Source organism: Salmo trutta, chromosome 14 (assembly GCF_901001165.1).
Source record: "Salmo trutta chromosome 14, fSalTru1.1, whole genome shotgun sequence".
NCBI lineage: Eukaryota > Metazoa > Chordata > Actinopteri > Salmoniformes > Salmonidae > Salmo > Salmo trutta.
The window spans coordinates 85,147,653-85,173,205 of record NC_042970.1 but is presented as its reverse complement, the minus strand read 5'-3'; the positions used below and the strand labels follow the sequence as shown (position 1 = coordinate 85,173,205).

General features: G+C 44.7%; 1 protein-coding gene and 1 pseudogene across 2 annotated transcripts; both read right to left on the bottom strand.

Annotated features, from left to right (window-relative positions):
* Window positions 1-660: 660 nt before the first annotated feature.
* On the bottom strand, window positions 661-16,179 carry LOC115147756 (NACHT, LRR and PYD domains-containing protein 3). Of its 2 annotated transcripts, XM_029690048.1 has the most exons (9): window positions 13,423-13,545; window positions 10,943-11,026; window positions 10,430-10,672; window positions 10,271-10,309; window positions 7,764-9,540; window positions 2,316-2,489; window positions 1,883-2,056; window positions 1,749-1,792; window positions 661-1,612 (listed from the first exon to the last, which is right to left on the bottom strand). In XM_029690048.1, exons 2-9 carry the CDS (start codon window positions 11,001-11,003, stop codon window positions 1,032-1,034), a joined length of 3,093 nt encoding a protein of 1,030 aa, XP_029545908.1. In that variant the 5' UTR covers window positions 11,004-11,026; window positions 13,423-13,545; the 3' UTR covers window positions 661-1,031. The 2 variants fall into 2 exon arrangements, with proteins under 2 accessions (XP_029545908.1, XP_029545909.1); XM_029690049.1 differs by lacking the exons at window positions 10,943-11,026; window positions 13,423-13,545 and adding an exon at window positions 16,158-16,179 and having other exon boundaries at window positions 10,430-10,720.
* Window positions 12,678-23,090, bottom strand: LOC115147922 (nucleoredoxin-like protein 1; annotated as a pseudogene).
* Between the last annotated feature and the right edge of the window lie 2,463 nt (window positions 23,091-25,553).

The following is a 25,553-nucleotide window of genomic DNA, read 5'->3' as shown; positions in this document are numbered from 1 at the left end:
AGTTGCATGGACTCATTCCGTGTCTACACCATCTCTGTACCCCACACATACAATTATCTGTTAGGTCCCTCAATTTCAAGCACAGATTCAACCACAAAGACCAGGGAGGTTTTTCAATGCCTTGCAAAGAAGGGTACCAATTGGTAGATGTGTGTAAAAAAAAAAAGCAGACGCTGAATATCCCTATGATCATGGTGAAGTTACTAATTACACTTTGGACGGTGTATCAATACACCCAGTCACTACAAAGATACAGGCATCCTTCCTAACTCAGTTGCCGGAGAGGGAGGAAACTGCTCAGGGATTTCACCATGACGCCAATGGTGATTTTAAAACAGCTACATGGTTGAATGGTTGTGATAGGAGAAAACCGAGGTTGGATCAACAACATTGTAGTTACTCCACAATACTAACCTAAATGACAGAGTGAAAACGAAGGAAGCCTGTACAGAATTAAAATATTCAAGCATGATGGTGACTGCATCATGTTATGAGTATGTTAGTCATCAGCAAGGAGTAAGGCATTTTATAGAATAAAAAGTTGCTTACCAAGATGACATTGAATGTTCCTGAGTGGCCTAGTTACAGTTTTCACTTAAATCAGATTGAAAATCTATGGCAAGACTTGAGAATGGCTGTCTAACAATTATCAACAAACAATTTGACAGAGCTTGAAGAATTGAACAAATAATAATGGTCAAATAATGTACAATCCAGGTGTGCAAAGCTCTTAGAGACTTACCCAAAAAGACTCACAGCTGTAATCGCTGCCAACGGCGCTTCTACAAAGTATTGACTCAGTGGTGTGAATACGTATATCTGAAGTCAGGATCACCGTCGACAAAATGTTTCTGTTACAATGTCCATATCTGTAGTCATGATCACTGTCAACAACATTTATCTGTTACAATGTCCATATCTGAAGTCATGATCACTGTCAACAACACCCCATCGTGTCCAATGGTTGGGTTAGAACAGGATTGTGACTGTGTTTCCATGGAGACCCAGGTGTTCCTCCAGGAAACAGGAGACTACTCTACCTGGCTGAGGGACACTGAAGAGCCCTCCTCATTAGAAACACAAAACCCTGGGTAGAGGGGCTCAGTGAATGTGGTCTGGAATGTGTACAGGTGGGTCATTGTGTCAGAGTATATCTCATAGAAGGAAAGCGTGCCGACCGGCCAGTCCAGAAACACTCCTACTCTGAGGCGTGGAGGACAGGAGGACAGGTCTCTCTGGGGTTGAGGAGGGTTAATGAGGTGTGGAGCAGGTATAGTAGTATATTCACTATTGTGGAGGGCAGTGTAATGATTCCCACAGCAGGCCAGACTCCAGGACTTGTTATTGTATCCAAAGTCACTGGCAGAACCATCTTCTTTTCTGTTGATGCCTTTATATGTCACTCCTATGTCAGCCAGCCCGCCCCACTCTACCTCCCAGTAACAGCGCCCAGTCAGACCCTCTCCACACAGCACCTGGGGAACCAAATCAAATCTCTCTGGATGATCAGGATACGGCTGCTTCTCTTTAACCATCTTCACCCTTCTGTTCCCCTCAGACAGAGAGAGGTTTCTGTGTGCTGTGTTTGGGTCCAGTGTGAGATCACAGGCATCTGCAGACAAGAGGACAAGTTAGAGGAGAGGGAATTGGCTAGAATTTGTTAGAATGTGTGTGTGTGTGTTTAATAATAAGCTTGTTTGTCAAATGTATTGATCAATAAACTGATTCATTATAACTAACACCCTTACATGTCAGCTGTGGTTTAACCCAGAACTCTTCATTATGGTCCACACTGTGGGAGAGACAGAGGAACAGACAGAGTGAGTGACACACAGTCTGTGTATGTATACAACAATATCATTTTCACAGTAACTGTACTAACTTGAGTTTCTCCAGTCTACAGTGTGGATCCTTCAGTCTAGCAGAGAGCAGCTTTACTCCAGAATCTCCTGGGTGATTGAAGCTCAGGTCCAGTTCTCTCAGGTGGGAGGGGTTTGACCTCAGAGCTGAGGCCAGAGAAGCACAGCCTTCCTCTGTGACTCTACAGAATGACAGCCTGCAGAGACAGGTCAACATGATTTTACAACAGGACTGCTGCCCTCTAGTGGTGATAGCTGATACACAGTATAAACATATTTCCAATTAACCCAATACTGTTTCTAAATACTAACCACAGTTTCTCTAGTTTACAATGTAGATCCCCCAGTTAACCCAGTATTTACCTTATTGGTTGAGCTGACTTACTGCCTACTGTAATGATGTTGTGCTTTGACACATCATCTTTGTATTGAGCAGGTATGTTTCTAAGTACTAACCTCAGGTTCTCTAGTTGACAGTGTGGATTCTCCAGTCCAGCAGAGAGCAGCTTCACTCCTGAATCCTGCAGGTCATTGTGACTCAGATCCAGCTCTCTCAGGTGAGAGGAGTTTGAGCTGAGAACTGAGGCCAACACTTCATACCCTTTCTCTGTCAGGGAACATCCATCCAGCCTAAAGGGGATAATATATTGTAACATGATGAGTAACAAGTAAACCATTTTGAAAGCAACATTAGAAAAAACATTATAGACAAAACAAAACAATTTCATTTAACAAAATAATCTATTTAAATGCATTGTTTGCAAAGGCATCAAGCATATCAAAAGTTTTATTCTGCTAGTATTAATATGCATTTATACCTGTAGTACGTATGAATCTTTGGACCAGGCCAAAAAAAATGCATTCGAAACTTACAAACTGTCCAACAATCAATGAGTTTTCGCCATGTGAGGAACCCTCTCAAAAGTATTAACCTGTGTCTGTATTTTGCACCATCTATTGCACCGTCGCCATCGCTCATCCATATACTTACATGTACATATTCTCATTCATCCCTTAAGATTTGTGTGTATTAGGTAGTTGTTAGATATTACTGTTAGATATTATTGTTAGTGTCACGTCCTGACCAGTATAGAGGATTATTTGTATTATTTGGTCAGGGCGTGGCAGAGGTATGTTTGTTTTGTATGGTGGGGGTTTTGTGTGTGTTGTAGAGGGGTGTTTGATTTATGTGTTCCTGGGTTTTGGGTGTATGTTCTAGGTTAGTATGTTCTAGGTTGTATTTCTGCATTCTGTCTAGTTTAGGTTTTCTATGTTTAGGTTTGGGTGCTGGACTCTCAATTGGAGGCAGGTGTTTCTAGTTGCCTCTGATTGAGAGTCCTATATAGGTGTGTTTGTTTGGTAGGTTGTGGGTAGTTATCTTTTGCATTGCTGTCTGTTCAGCCTGTGAAACTGTCATCTGTCGTGTTCATTGGTTTTTCCGTGTTCATCATATTTGAATAAAATGATGTGGAGCACGCGACCCGCTGCGTATTGGTCAGACAGTGATTTCTCCTTATCTTCAGAAGATGAAGATTGTGACAATTAGATATTACTGCTTTGTCGGAACTAGAAGCACAAGCGTTTCGCTACACTCGCATTAACATCTAACCATGTGTATGTGACCAATAAAATTTGATTTTATTTTGATTTGTAGTTTACAGTGGGGATGTTTCAGAGCAGCTAAGAGTTCCCTCCCACCACCGTCAGACAGCTGACCGTTCCTCAGGTCCAGTTCTCTCAGAGGTGAGTCTGCTGATTGGAGAACGGAGGCCAGTGATCCACAGTGCTCATCAGAGAGTCTGATGTTAGCCAATCTGCAGTGGTGTAAAGTACTTAAGTAAAAATACTTTAAAGTACTACTTAAGTCGTTTTTTGGGGATCTGTACTTTACAATTTATATTTTTGCCAACCTTTACTTTTACTTCACTACATTCCTAAAGAAAATAATGTACTTTTTATTCTATATATTTTCCCTGACAGCCAAAAGTACTCGTTACATTTTGACAGAACAATGTTCCGATTCACACGCTTATCAAGAGAACATCCCTGCTCCTCCCTACTGCCTCTGATCTGGTGGACTCACTAAACACAAATGCTTCGTTTGTAAATGATGTCTGAGTGTTAGAGTGTGTCCCTGGCAATAAAAAAATGTAATATAATTGTGCCGTCTGGTTTGATTAAAATAAGGAATTTGAAATGGTTTATAGTTCTACTTTTACATTTTAGCAATTCTATTTACTTTTAATACTTAAGTATATTACAAACCAAATACTTTTAGACTTTTAATCAAGTAGTATTTTACTGGGTGACTTTCACTTTAACTTGAGTCATTTTCTATTAAGGTACCTTTACTTTTACTCAAGTATGACAAATCAGGTACTTTTTGAGATATTGCAAAAACTAACCGGGAGAGTGACACAGCACGAATGGATGAGGAGTCTGAGTGAGCAGTTTTGATTCCAGCGCGCAATAATGATTTTTGGAGGGAAAAGATACTTTTAGATCAGTAAGTAAAATGTGTGTCTCTTCTCATGCTAATGCAGTTGCATGTGTTATGTTGGCTATGACATGCTGTGGTTTTTGAGTCTCTTATTGCCTATTGGTCCACATATTTCATTATAGTGAGTGTGTTCCCCACACTATATAATATATATGCATATAAAATAAAGGTTAAATAAGATAAGCAACAGTAAACTTGAGTTCTAACTGATTTCAAAAAACATCCTCAATAGTGGTAGAGACTCAGATGACCTCTGGGAGCCAACGCCAAAGAGACTACATTCAAGTCCTCCATCCCCACACATTAAAATGTAGGAACTGGGTCCTCCAGTCTGACCCCTCTGCTGTCTCTGACTCCACCCCCACCCGGCCAACTAGAGGTGTGAAGGTTAGTACCTTTTATGTAGGGAAGCTAATGATCCATCATGTTTGACATTCCTGGGAGTGTGTAAACTTGAATTTTTTATTACCATAGCCTTGTATGTTCTCTATCGTTATGTACTTGAAAATGTATCAATGTATCAATGACTTGGGTACATTTGTTAACGCTCGTGAGGGACACCTGGGAGACTTCATAAAAAATATTATGTAGCTCTTTCATTTTATTTATTTTACCAGGTAAGTTGACTGAGAACACACTCATTTACAGCAACTACCTGGGAATAGTTACATGGGAGAGGAGGGGGATGAATGAGCCAATTGTAAGCTGGGGATGATATGATGGACAGCTTGGGAATTTAGCCAGGACACCGGGGTTAACACTCCTACTCTTACGATAAGTGCCATGGGATCATTAAGGACCTCAGAGAGTCAGGACACCCGTTTGACGTCCCATCCAAAAGACGGCACCCTACACAGGGCAATGTCCCCAATCACTGGCCTGGGGAATTGGGTTATTTTTTTTGTAGACCTAAGGAAAGAGTGCCTCCTACTGGCCCTCCAACATCACTTCCAGCAGCATCTGTTCTCCCATCCAGGGACTGACCAGGACCAACCCTGCTTAGCTTCAGAAGCAAGCCAGCAGTGGGGTGCAGGGTGGTATGCTGCTGGCATTCTTGAATGTATCAGTCTGACACTTTGCACACACACACACTACTGCCCTCTTGAAGACATCTTAATTATCCCCAGCTTCCTATCTCAATGTATGGCCTTTCTATTGCATTTCAAAGATGATGCAACAAAAATAGAAAACATGTTTTTTTGTTTGTTTTATCTTTTACCAGATCTAGCGTGTTATATTCTCCTATATTCATTTCACAACTCCACAAACTTCAAAGTGTTTCCTTTCAAATAATATCAAGAATATTCATACCCAAATCTAACTGCCTGTAGCTTAGGACCTGAAGAAAGGGTATGTTATTTTAGGCGAAAATGTAGATGAAGGCTCTGTCATTTAGGTCATTTGGTAAAAAGCCAATTTGACATATGTAGGAGTCTGCTGTTAATGATAATGCAGAGGATTTTCCCGAGGTTGATCTTGAAGCATATCCCACGGTAGTTATTGGGGTCGAATTTCTGTCCACTTTTGGATGGAATGATCAGTCCTTGGTTCCAAAAATTGGGGAAGATGCCAGAGCTCAGGATGATGTTAAAGAGTTTAAATATAGCCAATTGGAATTTGTGGCCTGTATATTTTATCATTTAATTTAGGATACTATCAACACCCAGGCCTTTTTGGGTTTGTATTTGGTCCTGTACAGATGTTGGATCTGCTCTACAGGGCCATAAGCAAACAAGAAAACACACACCCAGAGACGGTGCTCATAGTGGCCAGTGACTTTAACGCAGGAAATCTGAAATCCGTTTTAGGTAATATGTACCAGCATGTCACCTGTGTAACTACAGGCTACTCCACACACAGAGATGCATACAGTACACATCTCTCCCTCACACTCCATTTGGCAAATCTGACTCTATCCTCCTGATTCCTGCTTACAAGCAAAAATTCATGTAAGTACCAATACAGAAGTGGTCCGAGGAATCATATGCTAAGCTACAGGACTATTTCGCTAGCACCGACTGGAATATGTTCTGGGATTCATCCAATGGCATTGAGGAGTTTACCACATCAATCACTGGCTTCATTAATACTGTACATATCAAACAGGTAAAGTGTCAATACAGGACCAAGATCGAATCCTACTATACCGGCTCTGACGGTTGTCGGATGTAGCAGAGCTTGCAAACCATCATGTATTACAAAGGGAAACCCAGCCGCGAGATTTCCAGTGACGCGAGCCTACCAGACGAGCTAAATACCTTCTGTGAGTGCTTCGAGGCTAGCAACACTGAACTATGCATGAGAGAACCAACGGTTTTGGATTACTTTGTGATCACGGGCCAGAAGGTTTTCCAGGACGGGTACTCAAAGCATGTGCTGACCAGCTGGCAAGTGTCTTCACTGACATTTTCAACCTCTCCCTGACCCAGTCTGTAATACCTACATTTTTCACGCAGACCACCATAGTCCCTGTGCCCAAGACCACCAGGTAACCTGTCTAAATGACTATCGCCCTGTAGCACTCACATCTGTAGCCCTGAAATGCTTTGATCAGGGCTCACATCAACACCAACTCAGACACCCTGGACCCAGTCCAATTCGCATTTCACCCCAACAGATCTACAGATGATGCAATCTCTATTGCACTCTACACTGCCCTTTCCCACCTGGACAAAAGGAACACCTACGTGAGAATGCTATTCATTCACTACAGCTCAGCGTTCAACACCATAGTGCCTTCCAAGCTCATCACTAAGCGACGGACCCTGGGATTAAACACCTCACTCTGCAACTGGATCCTGGACTTCCTGGTGGGCCACCCCCAGGTGGTAAGGGTAGGTAACAACACATGCGTCATGCTGACTCTCAACACTGGGGCCACTCTGGGCTGCATGCTTAGTCCCCTCCTTGTTCACCCAAGACTGCACTACTCCAACAACATCATTAAGTTTGCAGATTACATGATGGTGGGAGGCCTGATCAGCGACGATGATGAGACAGCCTACAGTGAGGAAGTCAGAGACGTCAGCAAGACAAAGTAGCTGATCCTGTGCTACATGTCATTTTAGGCGAAAATTGAAAAAAAAGGCCAATCCTTACGAGGCTAATTATTTAACTGTACTAGAATGCTTAAGGCTGCAATTTGTTTTATACATCGGTTATCGGTATCGTTTTGGGGGGGGGCAAGGAAAATATTGGATATCGGTATCGCCAAAAAATGTAATATCGGTGCATCACTAGTAGTTTCCGATCCTCTTAACGAGAGATCAGCTGTGTGGGTGATTTTAGTGCGTGTTGATGGGATACCGAGAGATCAGCTGGCGTTAATTTAGTGGCCATCAGTGGTTGCATTCGGCCGATATAATTATTGATATTTGTGATTTTTACATGATGATATTACTTACTTTGCCTTTCTGCATTTCATTACAGCTGGGATCAGTCTGTTCCTCAATGATATGCTGTATTTCCGCAGGTCAACCTCATCCAGCACACCTTTTGACATCAGCAGTGCGTTGGCCAGTGCTGAGCAGTGAGTAGGTGACAGTTTTTCTTCTTGTCCATATCCTGACTTCAGGAAGTTGTCAATGTCCTCATGTACTGAATCATCTTTCATCTCAGTCAAGCAGATGAGTAGATTGATGTACCTATCAGGTGAGACTTCATCTACATTTGGCTTCCTGAGGTATTTCTTAATTTCCTCAACAGTCTCTGAGCTGATCTCTGTTTGTGGCAGAAGGTCTTGTAACAGTCTCTGGTTGGATTCTGTTGAGATGCCAACAAGGAAGCGGAGGAACAGGTCCAGGTGTCCATTCTCACTCTTCAAGGCTTTATCCACCATCATCTTCAGCAGCTCATGCAAGGGCAGCTCTGATGACACATGCGCAATGAAAGACTCCAGGGCCTTGATGTTCTTGCTCGCACAGCAGTGGAACACGTACAGAGCAGCAAGGAACTCCTGGAAGCTCAGGTGAACAAAGCAGTACACTTTCTTTCGATACAACCCATGCTCTTGTTTCAGGATTTCTGTGCAAAACCCAGAGTATACTGAGGCTTCACTGACATCAATGCCACACTCTTCTAGGTCTTTCTTATAGAATATCAGATTTCCCTTCACCAGCTGTTCAAATGCAAGTTGTGTCAGTTTGAGAATTATTTCTTTGTTTCTTTCTATGATTGTGGCCAGATCCATCTCATATTTCCCATCATACTTCTTGCTTTTCAGTTGTGTCTGAACGAGCAGGAAGTGATTGTACATCTCAGTCAGAGTTGTGATCTCTCCACTCAACTTGTTCTTAAGAACCATGGCAGTAATCCAACAGAAGACTGGTATGTGGCACATGATGTGGAGGCTCCTTGATGTATTAATGTGAGAGATGATTTTCCTGGCCAGCTTCTCATCCTCAACATTCTTCTCAAAATACTCTTCTTTCTGTTTGTCATTGAACCCTCGTACTTCTGTCACCTTGTCGATGTACTCATGGGGGACCTGATTGGATGCTGCTGGTCGGGAGGTTATCCAGAGGAGAGCTTCGGGCAGTAGATTTCCCTCAATGAGGTTTGTCATCAACCTGTCAACTGATGACGTTTCAGTTAGATCACTCAACTTCTTGTTCTGATGAAAACCTAATGGTAGTCGGCTTTCATCCAGACCGTCAAAGATGAACATGACTTTACAATCTGCATATTTCTGTGCATCTTTTATCTCTTTAAGTTTGGGGTGGAAGTAATTCAGAAGTCCATGAAGACTGTACTGATCATCTTTAATCAAATTCAGCTCTCTGAAAGGGAGCACAAAGACCAATTCAACATCACGATTAGCTTTTTCTTCAGCCCAGTCGAGGATGAACTTCTGCACAGAGAATGTTTTTCCGATGCCAGCGATGCCCTTCGTCAGCACAGTTCTGATGGATCCCTCCGTTTCTCCCTCTTCTCCAGATAAGGGTTTGAAGATGTCATTGTAGTTGATTGGAGTGTCTGTAGATTTTTCTGTCCTGGGTGTATATTCAATCTGTCGAATCTCATGTTGGTCATTAACCCCTTCACTCTCTCCATGTGTGATGTAGAGTTGTCTGTAGATATTGTTGAGGTGAGTATGTTGCAATGCAGTGCCTTCAAATACAAATCCAAACTTCTTCAGACTGGCTTTATGTTCCTCTTTAACTCTTTGTGTGATGTCATTCACTGAAAAGAACACCACACTTTAAAACTTCAATAAGTAAAGTTACAAGAGAAAGTGTGTCTGAGGAAGTCCCAAAGCATCATCAAAGATCCCACACACCCCAGCCACGAGCTGTTCACTCCCTTACCATATGGCAGATTGATAGTAACTGTCTCTAAACCTGTTGGTATCTACAAGACTGCTGAACACTTGAACTGGACTGACTACCTGCACTGACTCACACACACACTGATATACACTCATCCACCCACACACACACAGATATACACTCATCCACACACACACCCACAGATACACTCACTCACCCACACAGATATACAACTCACTCACCCACACAGATATACACCCATCAACACACACACACACAGATATACAACTCACTCACCCACACAGATATACAACTCACTCACCCACACAGATATACAACTCACTCACCCACACAGATATACAACTCACTCACCCACACAGATATACAACTCACTCACCCACACAGATATACAACTCACTCACCCACACAGATATACACCCATCAACACACACACACACACACACACACACACACAATCATGCTTGATTGTTGTTGCTAAATACAATTTATACACTTATCACACACCTATTACTTTATGTTCTTTTTTATCTTATTGTTGTTGTATCCTTTACAGATGACTAATAAAACGTGAAACTTGTGTGTGTACATTATACATTGTGTGATGTTAGCCTTAACAGACATACCTCTCATTTCCGTAATGATCTCAGTACAGACAGGCCCACCTGGAAGGGAAGAAGAATATATTCTACTGTAATTCAAACAGACTTCAGTCAGAGGTATCAAACGAGGTTTAGAGGACACTGATGTGAGAGAGTTAGACAGAGAGAGCGAGAGAGACAGACCTAGCTCCTGGATCAAATAAGGCTCTTTCTCCTGGAGGATCCTGTAGAAGGCTGATTTGACTTTAACTGAGTTTAAGGTCTTGTACAGCTCCCTCATCTGGTCCTGTCTGGTCCGGGCAGCATCGATGTTAGAGTACGCCTCATCATGGATCATACCCAACTGGACCAGTGTATCTGATATGGGCATCACCATGGTAACCCTCTGAATGAGCACAGCCCTGTGTCTGTCCACAAACTTTGCATCTAGGGTGGAGAATGGACAGGTGTATTACACACACACACACACACACACTACAAAAACATGCATGTTACAAACAAATCCAGGTAAGAAACACATCGATACATTATAAATATATAGGTAACTGTACAGTATTTATTTTACACACGAGACTCATTTAAAATAGAAAATATAGAAATAGTAGAAAGATAAAGCTATTGTCAATAGACTATCGTACAAAATAACCATTACTTCATAAGGAGACCATTTCTGGTGTATCACCTCAGATACATTACCTTCTCTCCTCCCTTCAGTGTCCCCCTTTTTTCTCCTCCTTTTGGAGCAGATGCTCTCCATCTCTTTGTCTCTACAGTCTTTATCTATGAGACACAGAAAATAAATCCCATAATATTGATTTGTATTATATAATATGTAGGAAAAAAATACTAAATAAACTCAGCAAAAAAAGAAATGTCCTCTCTCTGTCAACTGTGTTTATTTTCAGCAAACTTAACATGTGTAAATATTTGTATGAACATAACAGGATTCAACAACTGAGACATAAACTGAACAAGTTCCACAGACATGTGACTAACAGAAATTGAATAATGTGTCCCTGAACAAAGGGGGGGGGGGAGTAACAGTCAGTATCTGGTGGCTGCATTGAGTACTGCAGTGCATCTCCTCCTCATGGACTGCACCAGATTTGCCAGTTCTTTCTGTGAGATGTTACCCCACTCTTCCACCAAGGCACCTGCAAGTTCCCGGACATTTCTGTGGGGAATGGCCCTAGCCCTCACCCTCCGCTCCAACAGGTCCCAGACGTGCTCAATGGGATTGAGATCCGGGCTCTTCGCTGGCCATGGCAGGACACTGACATTCCTGTCTTGCAGGAAATCACGCACAGAACGAGCAGTATGGCTGGTGGCATTGTCATGCTGGAGGGTCATGTCAGGATGAGCCTGCAGGAAGGGTACCACATGAGGGAGGAGGATGTCTTCCGTGTAACACACAGCGTTGAGATTGCCTGCAATGACAACAAGCTCAGTCCGATGATGCTGTGACACACCGCCCCAGACCATGACGGACCCTCCACCTCCAAATCGATCCCGCTCCAGAGTACAGGCCTCGGTGTAACGCTCATCCCTTCGACGATAAACACAAATACGACCATCACCCCTGGTGAGACAAAACCGCGACTCGTCAGTGCAGATCACTTTTTGCCAGTCCTGTCTGGGTTTGTGCCCATAGGCGAGGTGAGGACCTGCCTTACAACAGGCCTACAAGCCCTCAGTCCAGCCTCTCTCAGCCTATTGCGGACAGTCTGAGCACTGATGGAGGGATTGTACGTTCCTGGTGTAACTCAGGCAGTTGTTGTTGCCATCCTGTACCTGTCCTGCAGGTGTGATGTTCGGATGTACCGATCCTGTGCAGGTGTTGTTACACGTGGTCTGCCACTGCGAGGACGATCAGCTGTCCGTCCTGTCTCCCTGTAGCTCTGTCTTAGGCGTCTCACAATACGGACATTGCAATTTATTGCCCTGGCCACATCTGCAGTTCTCATGCCTCCTTGCAGCATGCCTAAGGCACGTTCACACAGATGAGCAGGGACCCTGGGCATCTTTCTTTTGGTGTTTTTCAGTCAGTAGAAAGGACACTAAAGAGGCCTAAGTTTTCATAACTGTGACCTTAATTGCCAACCGTCTGCTGTTAGTGTCTTAACAACCGTTCCACAGGTGCATGTTCATTAATTGTTTATGGGTCATTGAACAAGCATGGGAAACGGTGTTTAAACCCTTTACAACTTAGAACTGTAAAGTTATTTGGATTTTTAAGAATGATTTTTTAAAGACAGGGTCCTGAAAAAGGGACGTTGCTTTTTTTGCTGAGTTTACAATTGCAGATGTTTTTACAATTGCAAAATACAATTCATGAAGGATGAAAATGTGTCATTTGACTTGTATTTATATATGTGTTTAGCATTGAGAGAACATTTAAATACCAAAATAAACTTTGCTTTTTAGTGACTCTTTATGCAATGTCATGACTTTGACTTTCCATCTTACTGTCACAGAAACAGAAAGTGACTAGGGGCGCTATTTTAAGAATAGAAAACCAACAGATACGCTTTCACAAAATGGCGCCCTATGTGTCCATAACAATGCAACACACTTGAAGAACAATTTGTGTTGTCATTTCCAGTCACAACTTATGGACTTGTTTACATGCTGCTGTGAGGTTTGTTACTACTTCATTGCTAATGTAAATTTGCTACTTGCTAACTTTACAGTTTTTACCTTTACATTTTTAATAAACGTTTAATATTTTGATTTTTCATGAAACTTTTTTACCCCGGACGCTTTATCTGGACATGGTTCTACAGGACCTCCACCAGTCGAAAAAGCAAAGTAGTAACATTAACATTATGCCATCTAACTTCAGGAGAACTATCGCCTTATGGTGAGGATAGCCGTGCTGCAAGCCCAGCTTCAGACGCAATCGTAAGGCAAGGGTCATTTAAGTGTAGGAAAGGATAACACAGCGTCTGCACCACCAAGTACAGATAACGTTAGTAGTATAAATTCCGTCGCACAGTCCCAGCATCGGACAATTTTCTCATGGCTTATGGAAGGAAATGCTGTCGGAATGCTCAACCGGTGGCGCTCATTCAGCCGACAGAAACGTTCAACCGGTTCTCCCCATTAATTGACTTCCTCTTTTATCATATCATCTGAACATATTATTAAACAACTGTTTATTGAAGTAAGTTTCTTACCTTTATGGTGAAGTAAGGGATAGCTTTTCTCAGAGTTGTGGTTTTCGTCTTACTTATTCTCTTTGCAGTACTGTTACTGGTAGAACAGGAAGTAGCTACGTGGCTGTGTCAACAACACATTTGTAAAAAAAAAAAAAGGAAAAGCACAACAGGCTGGGTTTGTGCAAAAGACAAAGAAAAGGGAGAGACAGCGAGAGAGAAAGTGAGAGAGAGACCTAATAGGCTTCTGACATATTTGTTACATTATCATAAAAACAACAGCGTCATCATCATCATCCAGATGAATGATGAATAACCAAGTCCTTTACTGACAATGTAGCGTTGACTTATGTTTTAATATGAATATATCAACATAAATGATATACACATTACAAATGTACATAACAATCAGTTGTTAATGCTCAGTGTAAAGCATTGAGGTGACCTACAGAAGCTGTCTTCTTTTCCGGCAACGTCACGCCACAACACTGGACAGTAACTAGTGCCAATATTATCCAACCACTGCTATTAGCAACATTTTATATTACACAGTCATTGCTAATTTCTAGTTAGCATTAGTTCATATTATTCAACGATTGCCAATCCATACTTAGTGTCAATTATTAATTAAACAGCATGACCATTACACAGGTGCACCTTGTGCTCTCTCTCTCTCTACAGTGCCACAGATGTCTCCAGTTTTGAGGGAGTGTGCAATTGGCATTGCTAATCGTTAGTTAGCATCAGTTCATATAATTCAGTGATTGCTAATCGCTTGTTAGCATCAGTTCATATTATTTAGTCACTGCTAATCGTTAGTTAGCATCAGCATTAGCATCAGTGTTTTGAGGCCTAGTGAAAAGCTTTATAACACTACAACCCATTATTGTCTGAGTCCCGAATGTCACACTACATCCCTACATAGTGCACTACTTTTGACCAGAGCTCTGTGGGCCCTGATCATAAATAGTGCACTATGAAGGGAATAGGGTTCCATATGGGACGCAACAATTGTCTTGGCAGCATCAGCAATCCAGTCATTAACAGAAGTGACAATCAACCAATCAAGAGGTCTGTCTTGACAGAACCAACCAATCATTGGAGAGAATTCACATGATTGGCCTGTGCTTAAGAGGAGTGGAGTCCCACACACAATATTATTCACATCTCAACCCCAGGACCACCCTTCACCTCCTCTTCATCATCCTCCTCCTCTACCTCCTCCTCCTCCACCAGCTCCTCCTCCATTCTGCTTCTCATCCTTCTTTCTCTCTTTCCTCCTCCTCGTCCTCTTCTCCCTCATCCTCTCCGGCTCCACAACCCCCACACCCCCACTGCCTCCTCCTCCTCTTCTCCCTCATCCTCTCCGGCTCCACCCCCCCCCCCCCCCACCCCCACTGCCTCCTCCTCCTCTCCCTCATCCTCTCCGGCTCCACCACCCCCCCACCCCCACTGCCTCCTCCTCCTCTCCCTCATCCTCTCCGGCTCCACCACCCCCCCACCCCCACTGCCTCCTCCTCCTCTTCTCCCTCATCCTCTCCGGCTCCACCCCCCCCCACCCCCACTGCCTCCTCCTCCTCTCCCTCATCCTCTCCGGCTCCACCACCCCCCCACCCCCACTGCCTCCTCCTCCTCTCCCTCATCCTCTCCGGCTCCACCACCCCCCCACCCCCACTGCCTCCTCCTCCTCTTCTCCCTCATCCTCTCCGGCTCCACCCCCCCCCACCCCCACTGCCTCCTCCTCCTCTTCTCCCTCATCCTCTCCGGCTCCACCACCCCCCCACCCCCACTGCCTCCTCCTCCTCTCCCTCATCCTCTCCGGCTCCACCACCCCCCCACCCCCACTGCCTCCTCCTCCTCTTCTCCCTCATCCTCTCCGGCTCCACCACCCCCCCACCCCCACTGCCTCCTCCTCCTCTTCTCCCTCATCCTCTCCGGCTCCACCACCCCCCCACCCCCACTGCCTCTTCCTCTTCTTCGTCTTCACCTTGTATTTGAGGCGGCGTATCGGGTCAGTGACGCTCCGCATCTTTTTGTCATCAAACTCCTCGTTCAGCATGAAGTTCCTGTCGATAAGCTCGGCTGATTCCTGTCAGACACACGTTGTTATACACACGTTATATACACACACGCACACGCATAATATATACATACATACATACATACATACATACATACATACATACATACATACATACATACATACACAAAATAAAGGAAACACTTGAGTAAATGAGAGATACAAAGTGCTTCCTTCTGCACAGCTGTGGTTCCTGACATCCCATCATGCTTAGGGTCATGTATAAAAATGTCCAGCTTCCCATTATTCTGGCTACCATGTCTAGAAGAAGAGATCTCATTGACTTTGAAAGGTGGTTCAGAAGTGTGTGTGTGTGTGTGAGCGCACGTGTGCACGTGTGTGTGTGTGTGTGTGTGTAGAGTCACCAGATCTCAACCCAATTGAGTGGCACCTGAGACAGCGTTTTCCACCACCATCAACAAAACACCAAATTATGGAATTTTTCGTAGAAGAATGGTGTCACATCCCTCCAATAGAGTTCCAGACACTTGTAGAATCTGTGCCATTGAAGCTGTTCTGGCTCGTGGTGACCCAACGCCCTATTAGGACACTTTATGTTGGTGTTTCCGTTATTCTGGGAGTTACCTGTATATAAATACATGCATACACGTTGTATACATACATGTGCTTTGACACACAACTGACGCATAGAGTAACATGACCTAGTTTATGAGGCCACACACACACACACACACACATGATACACACACACACACACACACGATACACACACACGTTCTACACACAAACACAATTTTTTTCAAACACATTTTTTATACACACTTTATATACACGCACATAATATTATACACACACACTTTATACACATGCACACAATATTGTACACACACATTGTCATACACACACAAACAATGTTGTATACACACACATGCACGTTATACACACACACATTACATATATACACACACACGTTAAACGCACACGTTACACAAACATACATTATACACACACACACACACAGACATTATCCATTACACACAACCACACACACACACAGACATTATCCATTACACACACACACACACACACAGACATTATCCATTACACACACACACACACACACACACACACACACACACACACACACACACACACACACACACAGACATTATCCATTACACACACACACACACACACACACACACACACACACACACACACACACAGACATTATCCATTACACACACACACAGACATACACACACACACACACACACCTGCCAGTTGTGGAAGCAGTCGGTTCCGAGGCTGCTTATCTCAGAGACAGTGTTGGGAAGTAGAACAGAACAGTCTGGACCTCGGTACGTCCTCTACCTCAAACATAGACTCCAGCTCTCTGATACACACACAGACAGACAGACAGACAGACAGACAGACAGACAGACAGACAGACAGACAGACAGACAGACAGACACACACACAGACACACACACACAGACACACACACAGACACACACACAGACACACACACAGACACACACAGACAGAGACAAGTTGTCATACACACACATTATATACACACCCACACATATTACATACACACAATCACTATACACACACATGCACACAGTGCAAGATATACACATACACCCACTCTATAGCCAAACACTCCTCCCCACCCAACCCCATCCATACCATACCTGCGATAGGGGTCATCGTGGGTTAGGAACAGGCATCTCTCCTCCCCACCCAACCCCATCCATCCATACCTGCGATAGGGGTCATCGTGGGTTAGGAACAGGCATTTCTCCTCCCCACCCAACCCCATCCATCCATCCATACCTGTGATAGGGGTCATCGTGGGTTAGGAACAGGCATTTCTCCTCCCCACCCACCCACCCAACCCCATCCATCCATACCTGTGATAGGGGTCATCGTGGGTTAGGAACAGGCATTTCTCCTCCCCACCCAACCCCATCCATCCATACCTGTGATAGGGGTCATCGTGGGTTAGGAACAGGCATCTCTCCTCCCCACCCACCCAACCCCATCCATCCATACCTGTGATAGGGGTCATCGTGGGTTAGGAACAGGCATCTCTCCTCCCCACCCACCCACCCCCATCCATCCATACCTGCGATAGGGGTCATCGTGGGTTAGGAACAGGCATTTCTTGGGCAGCTCTTTGAGGAGGTTCTCCAGCTGCTCCTCTGATTGGTCCAGGCTGATGTATAGAAGGACCAACTGGGCGGAGCGTTCCACGTAGAACTCATCAGTTAGACGCTTGAAGAAGTCCTAAGTGGAGGGGGTAGATGGGGGGGAAGGAAAGGGGAAGGGTGTAGAGGGAGGGAGGCAAGATATGAGATGTTTATAATACCTTAATTGGCAGAGAGAGAGAGAGAGAGAGAGAGAGAGAGAGAGAGAGAGAGAGAACGAGAGAGAAAAAAGAGAACGAGAGAGAGAGAGAGAGACAGAGGAAAGAGAAAGAGAGAGACTATAGATTGACAAGTGAGTCAATGTGTGAGTGTGTGTGTGTGTGTGTGTGCGCCTAGGAGCCTGTGAGCGGTGTGTGTGTTTACCTTAAGCGTTGGGACGAACTCCTGGCACCGTTGGCAGTCTGCGGAACCGAAGAACAGGAGCAGGATCCGGTTCTGGAGACGGAGGATGACTTCCCGTTCCGTATCGTACTCAACACGGTCTCTGTTGTTACATACTAGTGAATGACCTAGGAACAAGTCTACCATGGTCTACTACTGGGGGGGAGGAGAGGAGAGAGAGGAGAAGGAACGTGAGAGAGAGAGAGACAGGAGAGAGAGGGAAAGAAATCACGTCAGTACACCCCAGTGAAGTTGCATGAGAAGTGAGGATAGGGAATAGGTGGCCATGGGTCCTGGTTAAAAGTAGTGCACTAGATAGGGAATAGGGGGCATGGCTCCTGGTTAAAAGTAGTGCACATGATAGGGAATGCCATTTGAGGACTCGGCCTCTCTCAGCTAAGATGAGCTAAGCATAAATATATATATATATATTTATTTTTTTCCCAAGATGGCGTAGCAGTGCAGACGTGATTTGCCGTTCGCTCGTTTACTTTTTGTATTTTTCGTCTTTTTTGTATATATTTCAATATATTTTTCAATCTCTTTTCCATTTTTAAATTCAATATACCTTCCGGTAACCCGCCTCACTCAATGTGACATGGATCCAATATTTAGACGTTATAGCCAGAACCTCCATCAGGAGCTTGCCATGAGAAGCTAACCAGCTAATTAACTACTAGCTATTTAGTCATTGTTAGCCACTGCTAGCGGCCTTTACCTTCTGCACAGGCACCAGACGTTTTTTAGCCTGGATACCTACCAGCCTTGGACTGTTTTTCTCCACTACAACGCCGGATTCCTGCCATAAACCCTAGACCATTACTCCTGATCATCACAGCTAGCTAGCTGCCACCGAGTGACCCAGCCCCGAAGCTAGCCCTGAGCCAGGCCCACCTCCCGGCCTACTCTGTGATCACCCGGCTACTCACCTGATGCCTCCCGGACTCTACCCCCAACACGGCTAGAATCCACTACTCCACCGTATACTTGATGTAAGCTCTGGACCTTTGCATCGAATCATCACTGCTAGCTAGCTGCTACCGAGTGGCTATAGTGGCTAAGGCCCCTGCCCCGGAGCTAGCACCAGTTAGCCCCTGCCCGGAGCTAGCACCAGTTAGCCGCGAGCCAGGCGCATCTCCCGGATAGCAAACAAAATTACTACAACTACAATACCTCTTTGCCATATGGCCCGGACCTTTTGTCAAGATGTTATTCCATACGCTGTGCCCTCAACCGGCCTTTGCCGGACGTCGGGGCAGACGCTTCTACTTACCCCGGCCTGCTAACTTTAAACGCTGTGTCTCCCACGTGCTAGCGTAGTAATGACTACCCCGCGGCTTCCCTGTTCCATCTATTGCTGTTCACTGGATCCTATGATCACTTGGCTACATAGCTGATGCCTGCTGGACTGTTCATTTATCACGGTATTCCACTTCGTTTGTTTATCTGTCGGCCCCAGCACCGAACTCAGGCCCTGTGTGTAGTTAACCGACCCTCTCTGCCCATTCATCGCCATTTTACCTGTTGTTGTTGTCTTAGCTGATTAGCTGTTGTTGTCTTACCCGTTGTTGTCTTAGCTAGCTCTCCCAATCAACACCTGTGATTACTTTATGCCTCGTTTTATGTCTCTCTCAAATGTCAATATGCCTTGTATACTGTTGTTTAGGATAGTTATCATTGGTTTAGTTTACTGCGGAGCCCATGGTCCCACTCTAAATGCCTCAGATGCCTCCTTTGTCCCACCTCGCACACATGCGGTGACCTCACCCAATATAACTAGCGTGTCCAGAGATGCAACCTCTCTTATCATCACTCAGTGCCTGGGCTTACCTCCACTGTACCCGCACCCCACCATACCCCTGTCTGCACATTATGCCCTGAATCTATTCTACCAGGCCCAGAAATCTGCTCCTTTTATTCTCTGTCCCCAACGCACTAGACAACCAGTTCTTATAGCCTTTAGCCGTACCCTCATCCTACTCCTCCTCTGTTCCTCGGCTGATGTAGAGGTTAACCCAGGCCCTGCGTGTCCCCAGGGACTCTCATTTGTTTACTTCTGTAATCAAAAAAGCCTTGGTTTCATGCATGTTAACATCAGAAGCCTCCTCCCTAAGTTTGTTTTACTCACTGCTTTAGCACACTCCGCCAACCCTGATGTCCTTGCCGTGTCTGAATCCTGGCTTAGGAAGGCCACCAAAAATTCTGAGATTTCCATAACCAAATACAACATTTTCCATCAAGGTTGAACTGCCAAAGGGGGAGGAGTTGCAATCTACTGCAGAGATAGCTTGCAAAGCTCTGTCATACTTTCCAGGTCTATGCCCAAACAGTTCGAGCTTCTAATTTTAAAATTGAATCTCCAGAAATAAGTCTCTCACTGTTGCCGCCTGTTATAGACCCCCCTCAGCTCCCAGCTGTGCCCTGGACACCATATGTGAAATGATTGCCTCTCATCTATCTTCAGAGTTCGATCTGTTAGGTGACCGAAACTGGGATATGCTTAACACCCCGGCAGTCCTACAATCTAAGCTAGATGCCCTCAATCTCACACAAATCATCAAGGAACCCATCAGGTGCAACCCTAAATCCGTAAACATGGGCACCCTCATAGATATCATCCTGACCAACTTGCCCTCCAAATACACCTCTGCTGTTTTCAATCAGCGATCACTGCCTCATTGCCTGCATCCGCTAATGGGTCCGCGGTCAAACGACCACCCCTCATCACTGTCAAACGCTCCCTAAAACACTTCAGCGAGCAGGCCGTTCTAATCGACCTGGCCCGGGTATCCTGGAAGGATATTGACCTCATCCCGTCAGTCGAGGATGCCTGGTCGTTCATTAAAAGTAATTAAATAAGCATGCCCCTTTCAAAAAATGTAGAACTAAGAACAGATATAGCCCTTGGTTCACTCCAGACCTGACTGCCCTTGACCAGCACAAAAACATCCTGTGGCGGACTGCAATAGCATCGAATGGTCCCCGCGATATGCAACTGTTCAGGGAAGTCAGGAACCAATACACGCAGTCAGTCAGGAAAGCAAATGCTAGCTTTTTAAAACAGTTTTGGGACACTGTAAAGTCCATGGAGAACAAGAGCACCTCATCCCAGCTGCCCACTGCACTGAGGCTAGGTAACAGGTTTACCACCGATAAATCCATGATAATCAACAATTTCAATAAGCATTTCTCTACGGCTGGCCATGCTTTCCGCCTGGCTACCCCAACCCCGGCCAACAGCTCCGCACCCCCCGCAGCTACTTGCCCGAGCCTCCCCAGCTTCTCCTTCACCCAAATCCAGATAGCAGATGTTCTGAAAGAGCTGCAAAACCTGGACCCGTACAAATCAGCTGGGCTAGACAATCTGGATCCTCTTTCTAAAATTATCCTCCGCCATTGTTGCAACCCCTATTGCCACTCTGTTCAACCTCTCTTTCGTATCGTCCGAGATCCCTAAAGATTGGAGAGCTGCCGTCATCCTCCTCTTCAAAGGGGGTGACACTCTAGACCCAAACTGTTATAGACCTATATCTATCCTGCCCTGCCTTTCTAAAGTCTTCGAAAGCCAAGTTAACAAACAGATCACTGACCATTTCGAATCCAACCGTACCTTCTCTGCTGTACAATCCAGTTTCCGAGCTGGTCACGGGTGCACCTCAGCCATACTCAAGGTACTAAACGATATCATAACCGCCATCGATAAAAGACAGTACTGTGCAGCCGTCTTCATCGACCTGGCCAAGGCTTTCGACTCTGTCAATCACCACATTCTTATCGGCAGACTCAATAGCCTTGGTTTCTCAAATGACTTCCTCGCCTGGTTCACCAACTACTTCGCAGACAGAGTTCAGTGTGTCAAATCGGAGGGCCTGTTGTCTGGACCGACGGCAGTCTCTATGGTGGTATATATCCCTGTATATATCAATGTTGTCGCTCTTGCTACGCAGACAACACCATTCTGTATACATCTGGCCCTTCTTTGGACACTGTGTTAACTGTCCTCCAAACGAGCTTCAATGCCATACAACACTACTTTCATGGCCTCCAACTGCTCTTAAATGCTAGTAAAACCAAATGCATGCTTTTCAACCGTTCGCTGCCCGCCTGCCCGACTAGCATCACTACTCTGGACGGTTCTGACCTAGAATATGTGGACAACTACAAATACCTAGGTGTCTGGCTAGACTGTAAACTCTCCTTCCAGACTCATATTAAACATCTCCAATCCAAAATCAAATCTGGAAACTTACCCTAGTAAAACTGACTATCCTACCGATCCTCGACTTCGGCAGTCCATCTGTAAATAGCCCACCCAATCTACCTACCTCATCCCCATATTGTTTTAATTTACTTTTCTGCTCTTTTGCACACCAGTATCTCTACTTGCACATCATCATCTGCTCATCTATCACTCCAGTGTTAATCTGCTAAATTGTAATTACTTTGCTACTATGGCCTATTTATTGCCTTACCTCCTCAAGCCATTTGCACACACTGTATATAGACTTTCTATTTGTTCTACTGTGTTATTGACTGTACGCTTGTTTATTCCATGTGTAACTGTGTTGTTGTTTGTGTCGCACTGCTTTGCTTTATCTTGGCCAGGTCGCAGTTGTAAATGACAACATGTTCTCAACTAGCTTACCTGGTTAAATAAAGGTGAAAAAAATATACTATTATTGTTGTGTTGCTTACTAGTTAGCCCTGTAAGCTACAGTTGGTAGGCACCCATAAAAATAATAATAATCTACCCTGGAAATATAATCTATAGAACAGGCCTCCCCATTCAAGTCAACGATGGCATAATAGGTGGACTAAAACTATCTCTAGATCGAACAGATATCTACCAGATATCTCAGAGCGTTGACCTTCAGACTGTAGTCTGTAGTCCTCTCTGTCTCTCCGTCTGGCAGGTTGTCCAAAAAACGTTCCCGTTATCGATTTTTCTTCATCTTCATCTTCATCTTGTCTGCTCCTCTGTTGTTTCCCTCCCTCTCTCTCTCCCTCACTCGCCCTCGCTCCCTTCTTTCCGTTATTCCTTCATTCTTTATTCGTCTGCCTCTCTTCCCATTGTTTTCCGTCCCTCCCTCTCTCTGTTTCTCTATCTCTCTCTCTCTCTGTTTCTCTATCTCTCTCTCTCTCTCTCTCTCTCTCTCTCTCTCTCTCTGTTCCCGTGTCTCTCTCCCTGTCGCCTCCCCTCTCCTCCCCCTAGAGTGGGAGATTAGCTGGGTCAGAAGAGTAGGGTGAGTCAGACACTGAGAATATCACCTGTGTGGGAGACAGAGAGAGATAGAAGAAAGAGTGAGAAGAGACATAGAGAGAGACAGAGAGAGGTAAGTCAGCTAAACCCCAGCGGATCAACTACACTAATCACATTACATCAGAAGGAGAGGGGAGAAGAGAGAAAGATAGTGTGACGGGTGGTGGTGCTGCGTCCAGACTCTGTGTGTGTGTGTGTGTGTGTGTGTGTGTGTGTGTGTGTGTGTGTGTGTGTGTGTGTGTGTGTGTGTGTGTGTGTGTGTGTGTGTGTGTGTCTGACTGTGGTGTTAAATGATTACTATGAAGTGTGTTGGTGTTAATCCAATAAGAAACACAGGCTGAAAATACCTGCAGACTAATGAGAGAGAGAGAGAGAGAGAGAGAGAGAGAGAGAGAGAGAGAGAGAGAGAGAGAGAGAGAGAGAGAGAGAGAGAGAGAGATCCACCCACCCTCCTTCCCTTGGCTTGCTCTTGGTGCAGCTCATGCGAAATATCGAAAGAAGACGCCCCCTGTAGGCCAGGGGAAGGCAACTAGATTCAACTGTGGTACAACTAGATACACCATTCTGTATACATCTGGCCCTTCTTTGGACACTGTGTTAACAAACTCCAGACGAGCTTCAATGCCATACAACTCTCCTTCCATAGCCTCCAACTGCTCTTAAATACAAGTAAAACTAAATGCATGCTCTTCAACTGATCACTGCCTGCACCTGCCGCCCGTCCAGCATCACTACTCTGGACAGTTCTGACTTAGAATATGTGGACAACTACAAATACCTAGGTGTCTGGTTAGACTGTAAACTCTCCTTCCAGACTCACATTAAGCATCTCCAAACCAAAATGAAATCTAGAATCGGCTTCCTATTTTGCAACAAAGCCTCCTTCACTCATGCTGCCAAACATACCCTCGTAAAACTGACCATCCTACCGATCCTCGACTTCGGCGATGTCATTTATAAAATAGCCTCCAATACTCTACTCAACAAATTGGATGCAGTCTATCACAGTGCCGTCCGTTTTGTCACCAAAGTCCCATATATTACCCACCACTGCGACCTGTACACTCTCGTTGGCTGGCCCTCGCTTCATACTCGTCGCCAAACCCACTGGCTCCAGGTCATTTTACATTTACATTTACGTCATTTAGCAGACGCTCTTATCCAGAGCGACTTACAAACTGGTGCATTCACCTTATGATATCCAGTGGAACAACCACTTTACAATAGTACATCTATATCTTTTTTTTGGGGGGGGGGGGGGTTAGAAGGATTACTTTATCCTATCCCAGGTATTCCTTAAAGAGGTGGGGTTTCAGGTGTCTCCGGAAGGTGGTGATTGACTCCGCTGTCCTGGCGTCGTGAGGGAGCTTGTTCCACCATTGGGGTGCCAGAGCAGTGAACAGTTTTGACTGGGCTGAGCGGGAACTGTGCTTCCTCAGAGGTAGGGAGGCGAGCAGGCCAGAGGTGGATGAACGCAGTGCCCTTGTTTGGGTGTAGGGCCTGATCAGAGCCTGAAGGTACGGAGGTGCCGTTCCCCTCACAGCTCCGTAGGCAAGCACCATGGACTTGTAGCGGAACGATCTGGTGGACGTGGACAAATAATTGTTTGGTGTAATGTTGTGTAATGTTGTGGAAGATTGTTTCTTGTTTTGCATGTGCCTGACAAGACTGTTTTGTTGTTTGTTTTGTTTTTTCGTTTTGTTATTTCGGTGTTCTCTTTAGTTAAAATAAATAACAAGATGAGCATCCACATTCCTGCTGCGTTTTGGTCCTCTATTCCCGACGACAGCCGTTACAAAATTAATGTGAACATGAGGACACAAAGGAGAGATTTAATTAAAATATCATCTTTTAATACATTTTTAATGCTGAAGTTTTTTAATGCTGAAAAAAATCTATGTATGTTGGCGGATGCTTTAGTCCAGGTCTGGGAGGAGATCCCTCAGGGGACCATCCGCCACCTCATCAGGAGCATGCCCAGGCGTTGTAGGGAGGTCATACAGGCACGTGGAGGCCACACACACTACTGAGCCTCATTTTGACTTGTTTTAAGGACATTACATCAAAGTTGGATCAGCCTGTAGTGTGGTTTTCCACTTTAATTTTGAGTCTGACTCCAAATCCAGACCTCTATGGGTTGATAAATTGGATTTCCATTGATTATTTTTGTGTGATTTTGTTGTCAGCACATTCAACTATGTAAAGAAAAAAGTATTTAATAAGATTATTTATTTCATTCAGATCTAGGATGTGT

What these genes read in the sequence shown, in the direction of transcription:
- LOC115147756 (XM_029690048.1), bottom strand. Translation starts at nt 11,003, where the DNA reads ATGGAGAGCATCTGCTCCAAAAGGAGGAGAAAAAAGGGGGACACTGAA. An exon ending in GATCATTACGGAAATGAGAG is followed by an intron (nt 9,541 to 10,270) that starts GTATGTCTGTTA and finishes TGTTCTTTTCAG; the next exon opens with TGAATGACATCACACAAAGA. An exon ending in TGTCAACTAGAGAACCTGAG is followed by an intron (nt 2,057 to 2,315) that starts GTTAGTACTTAG and finishes CTGTCTCTGCAG; the next exon opens with GCTGTCATTCTGTAGAGTCA.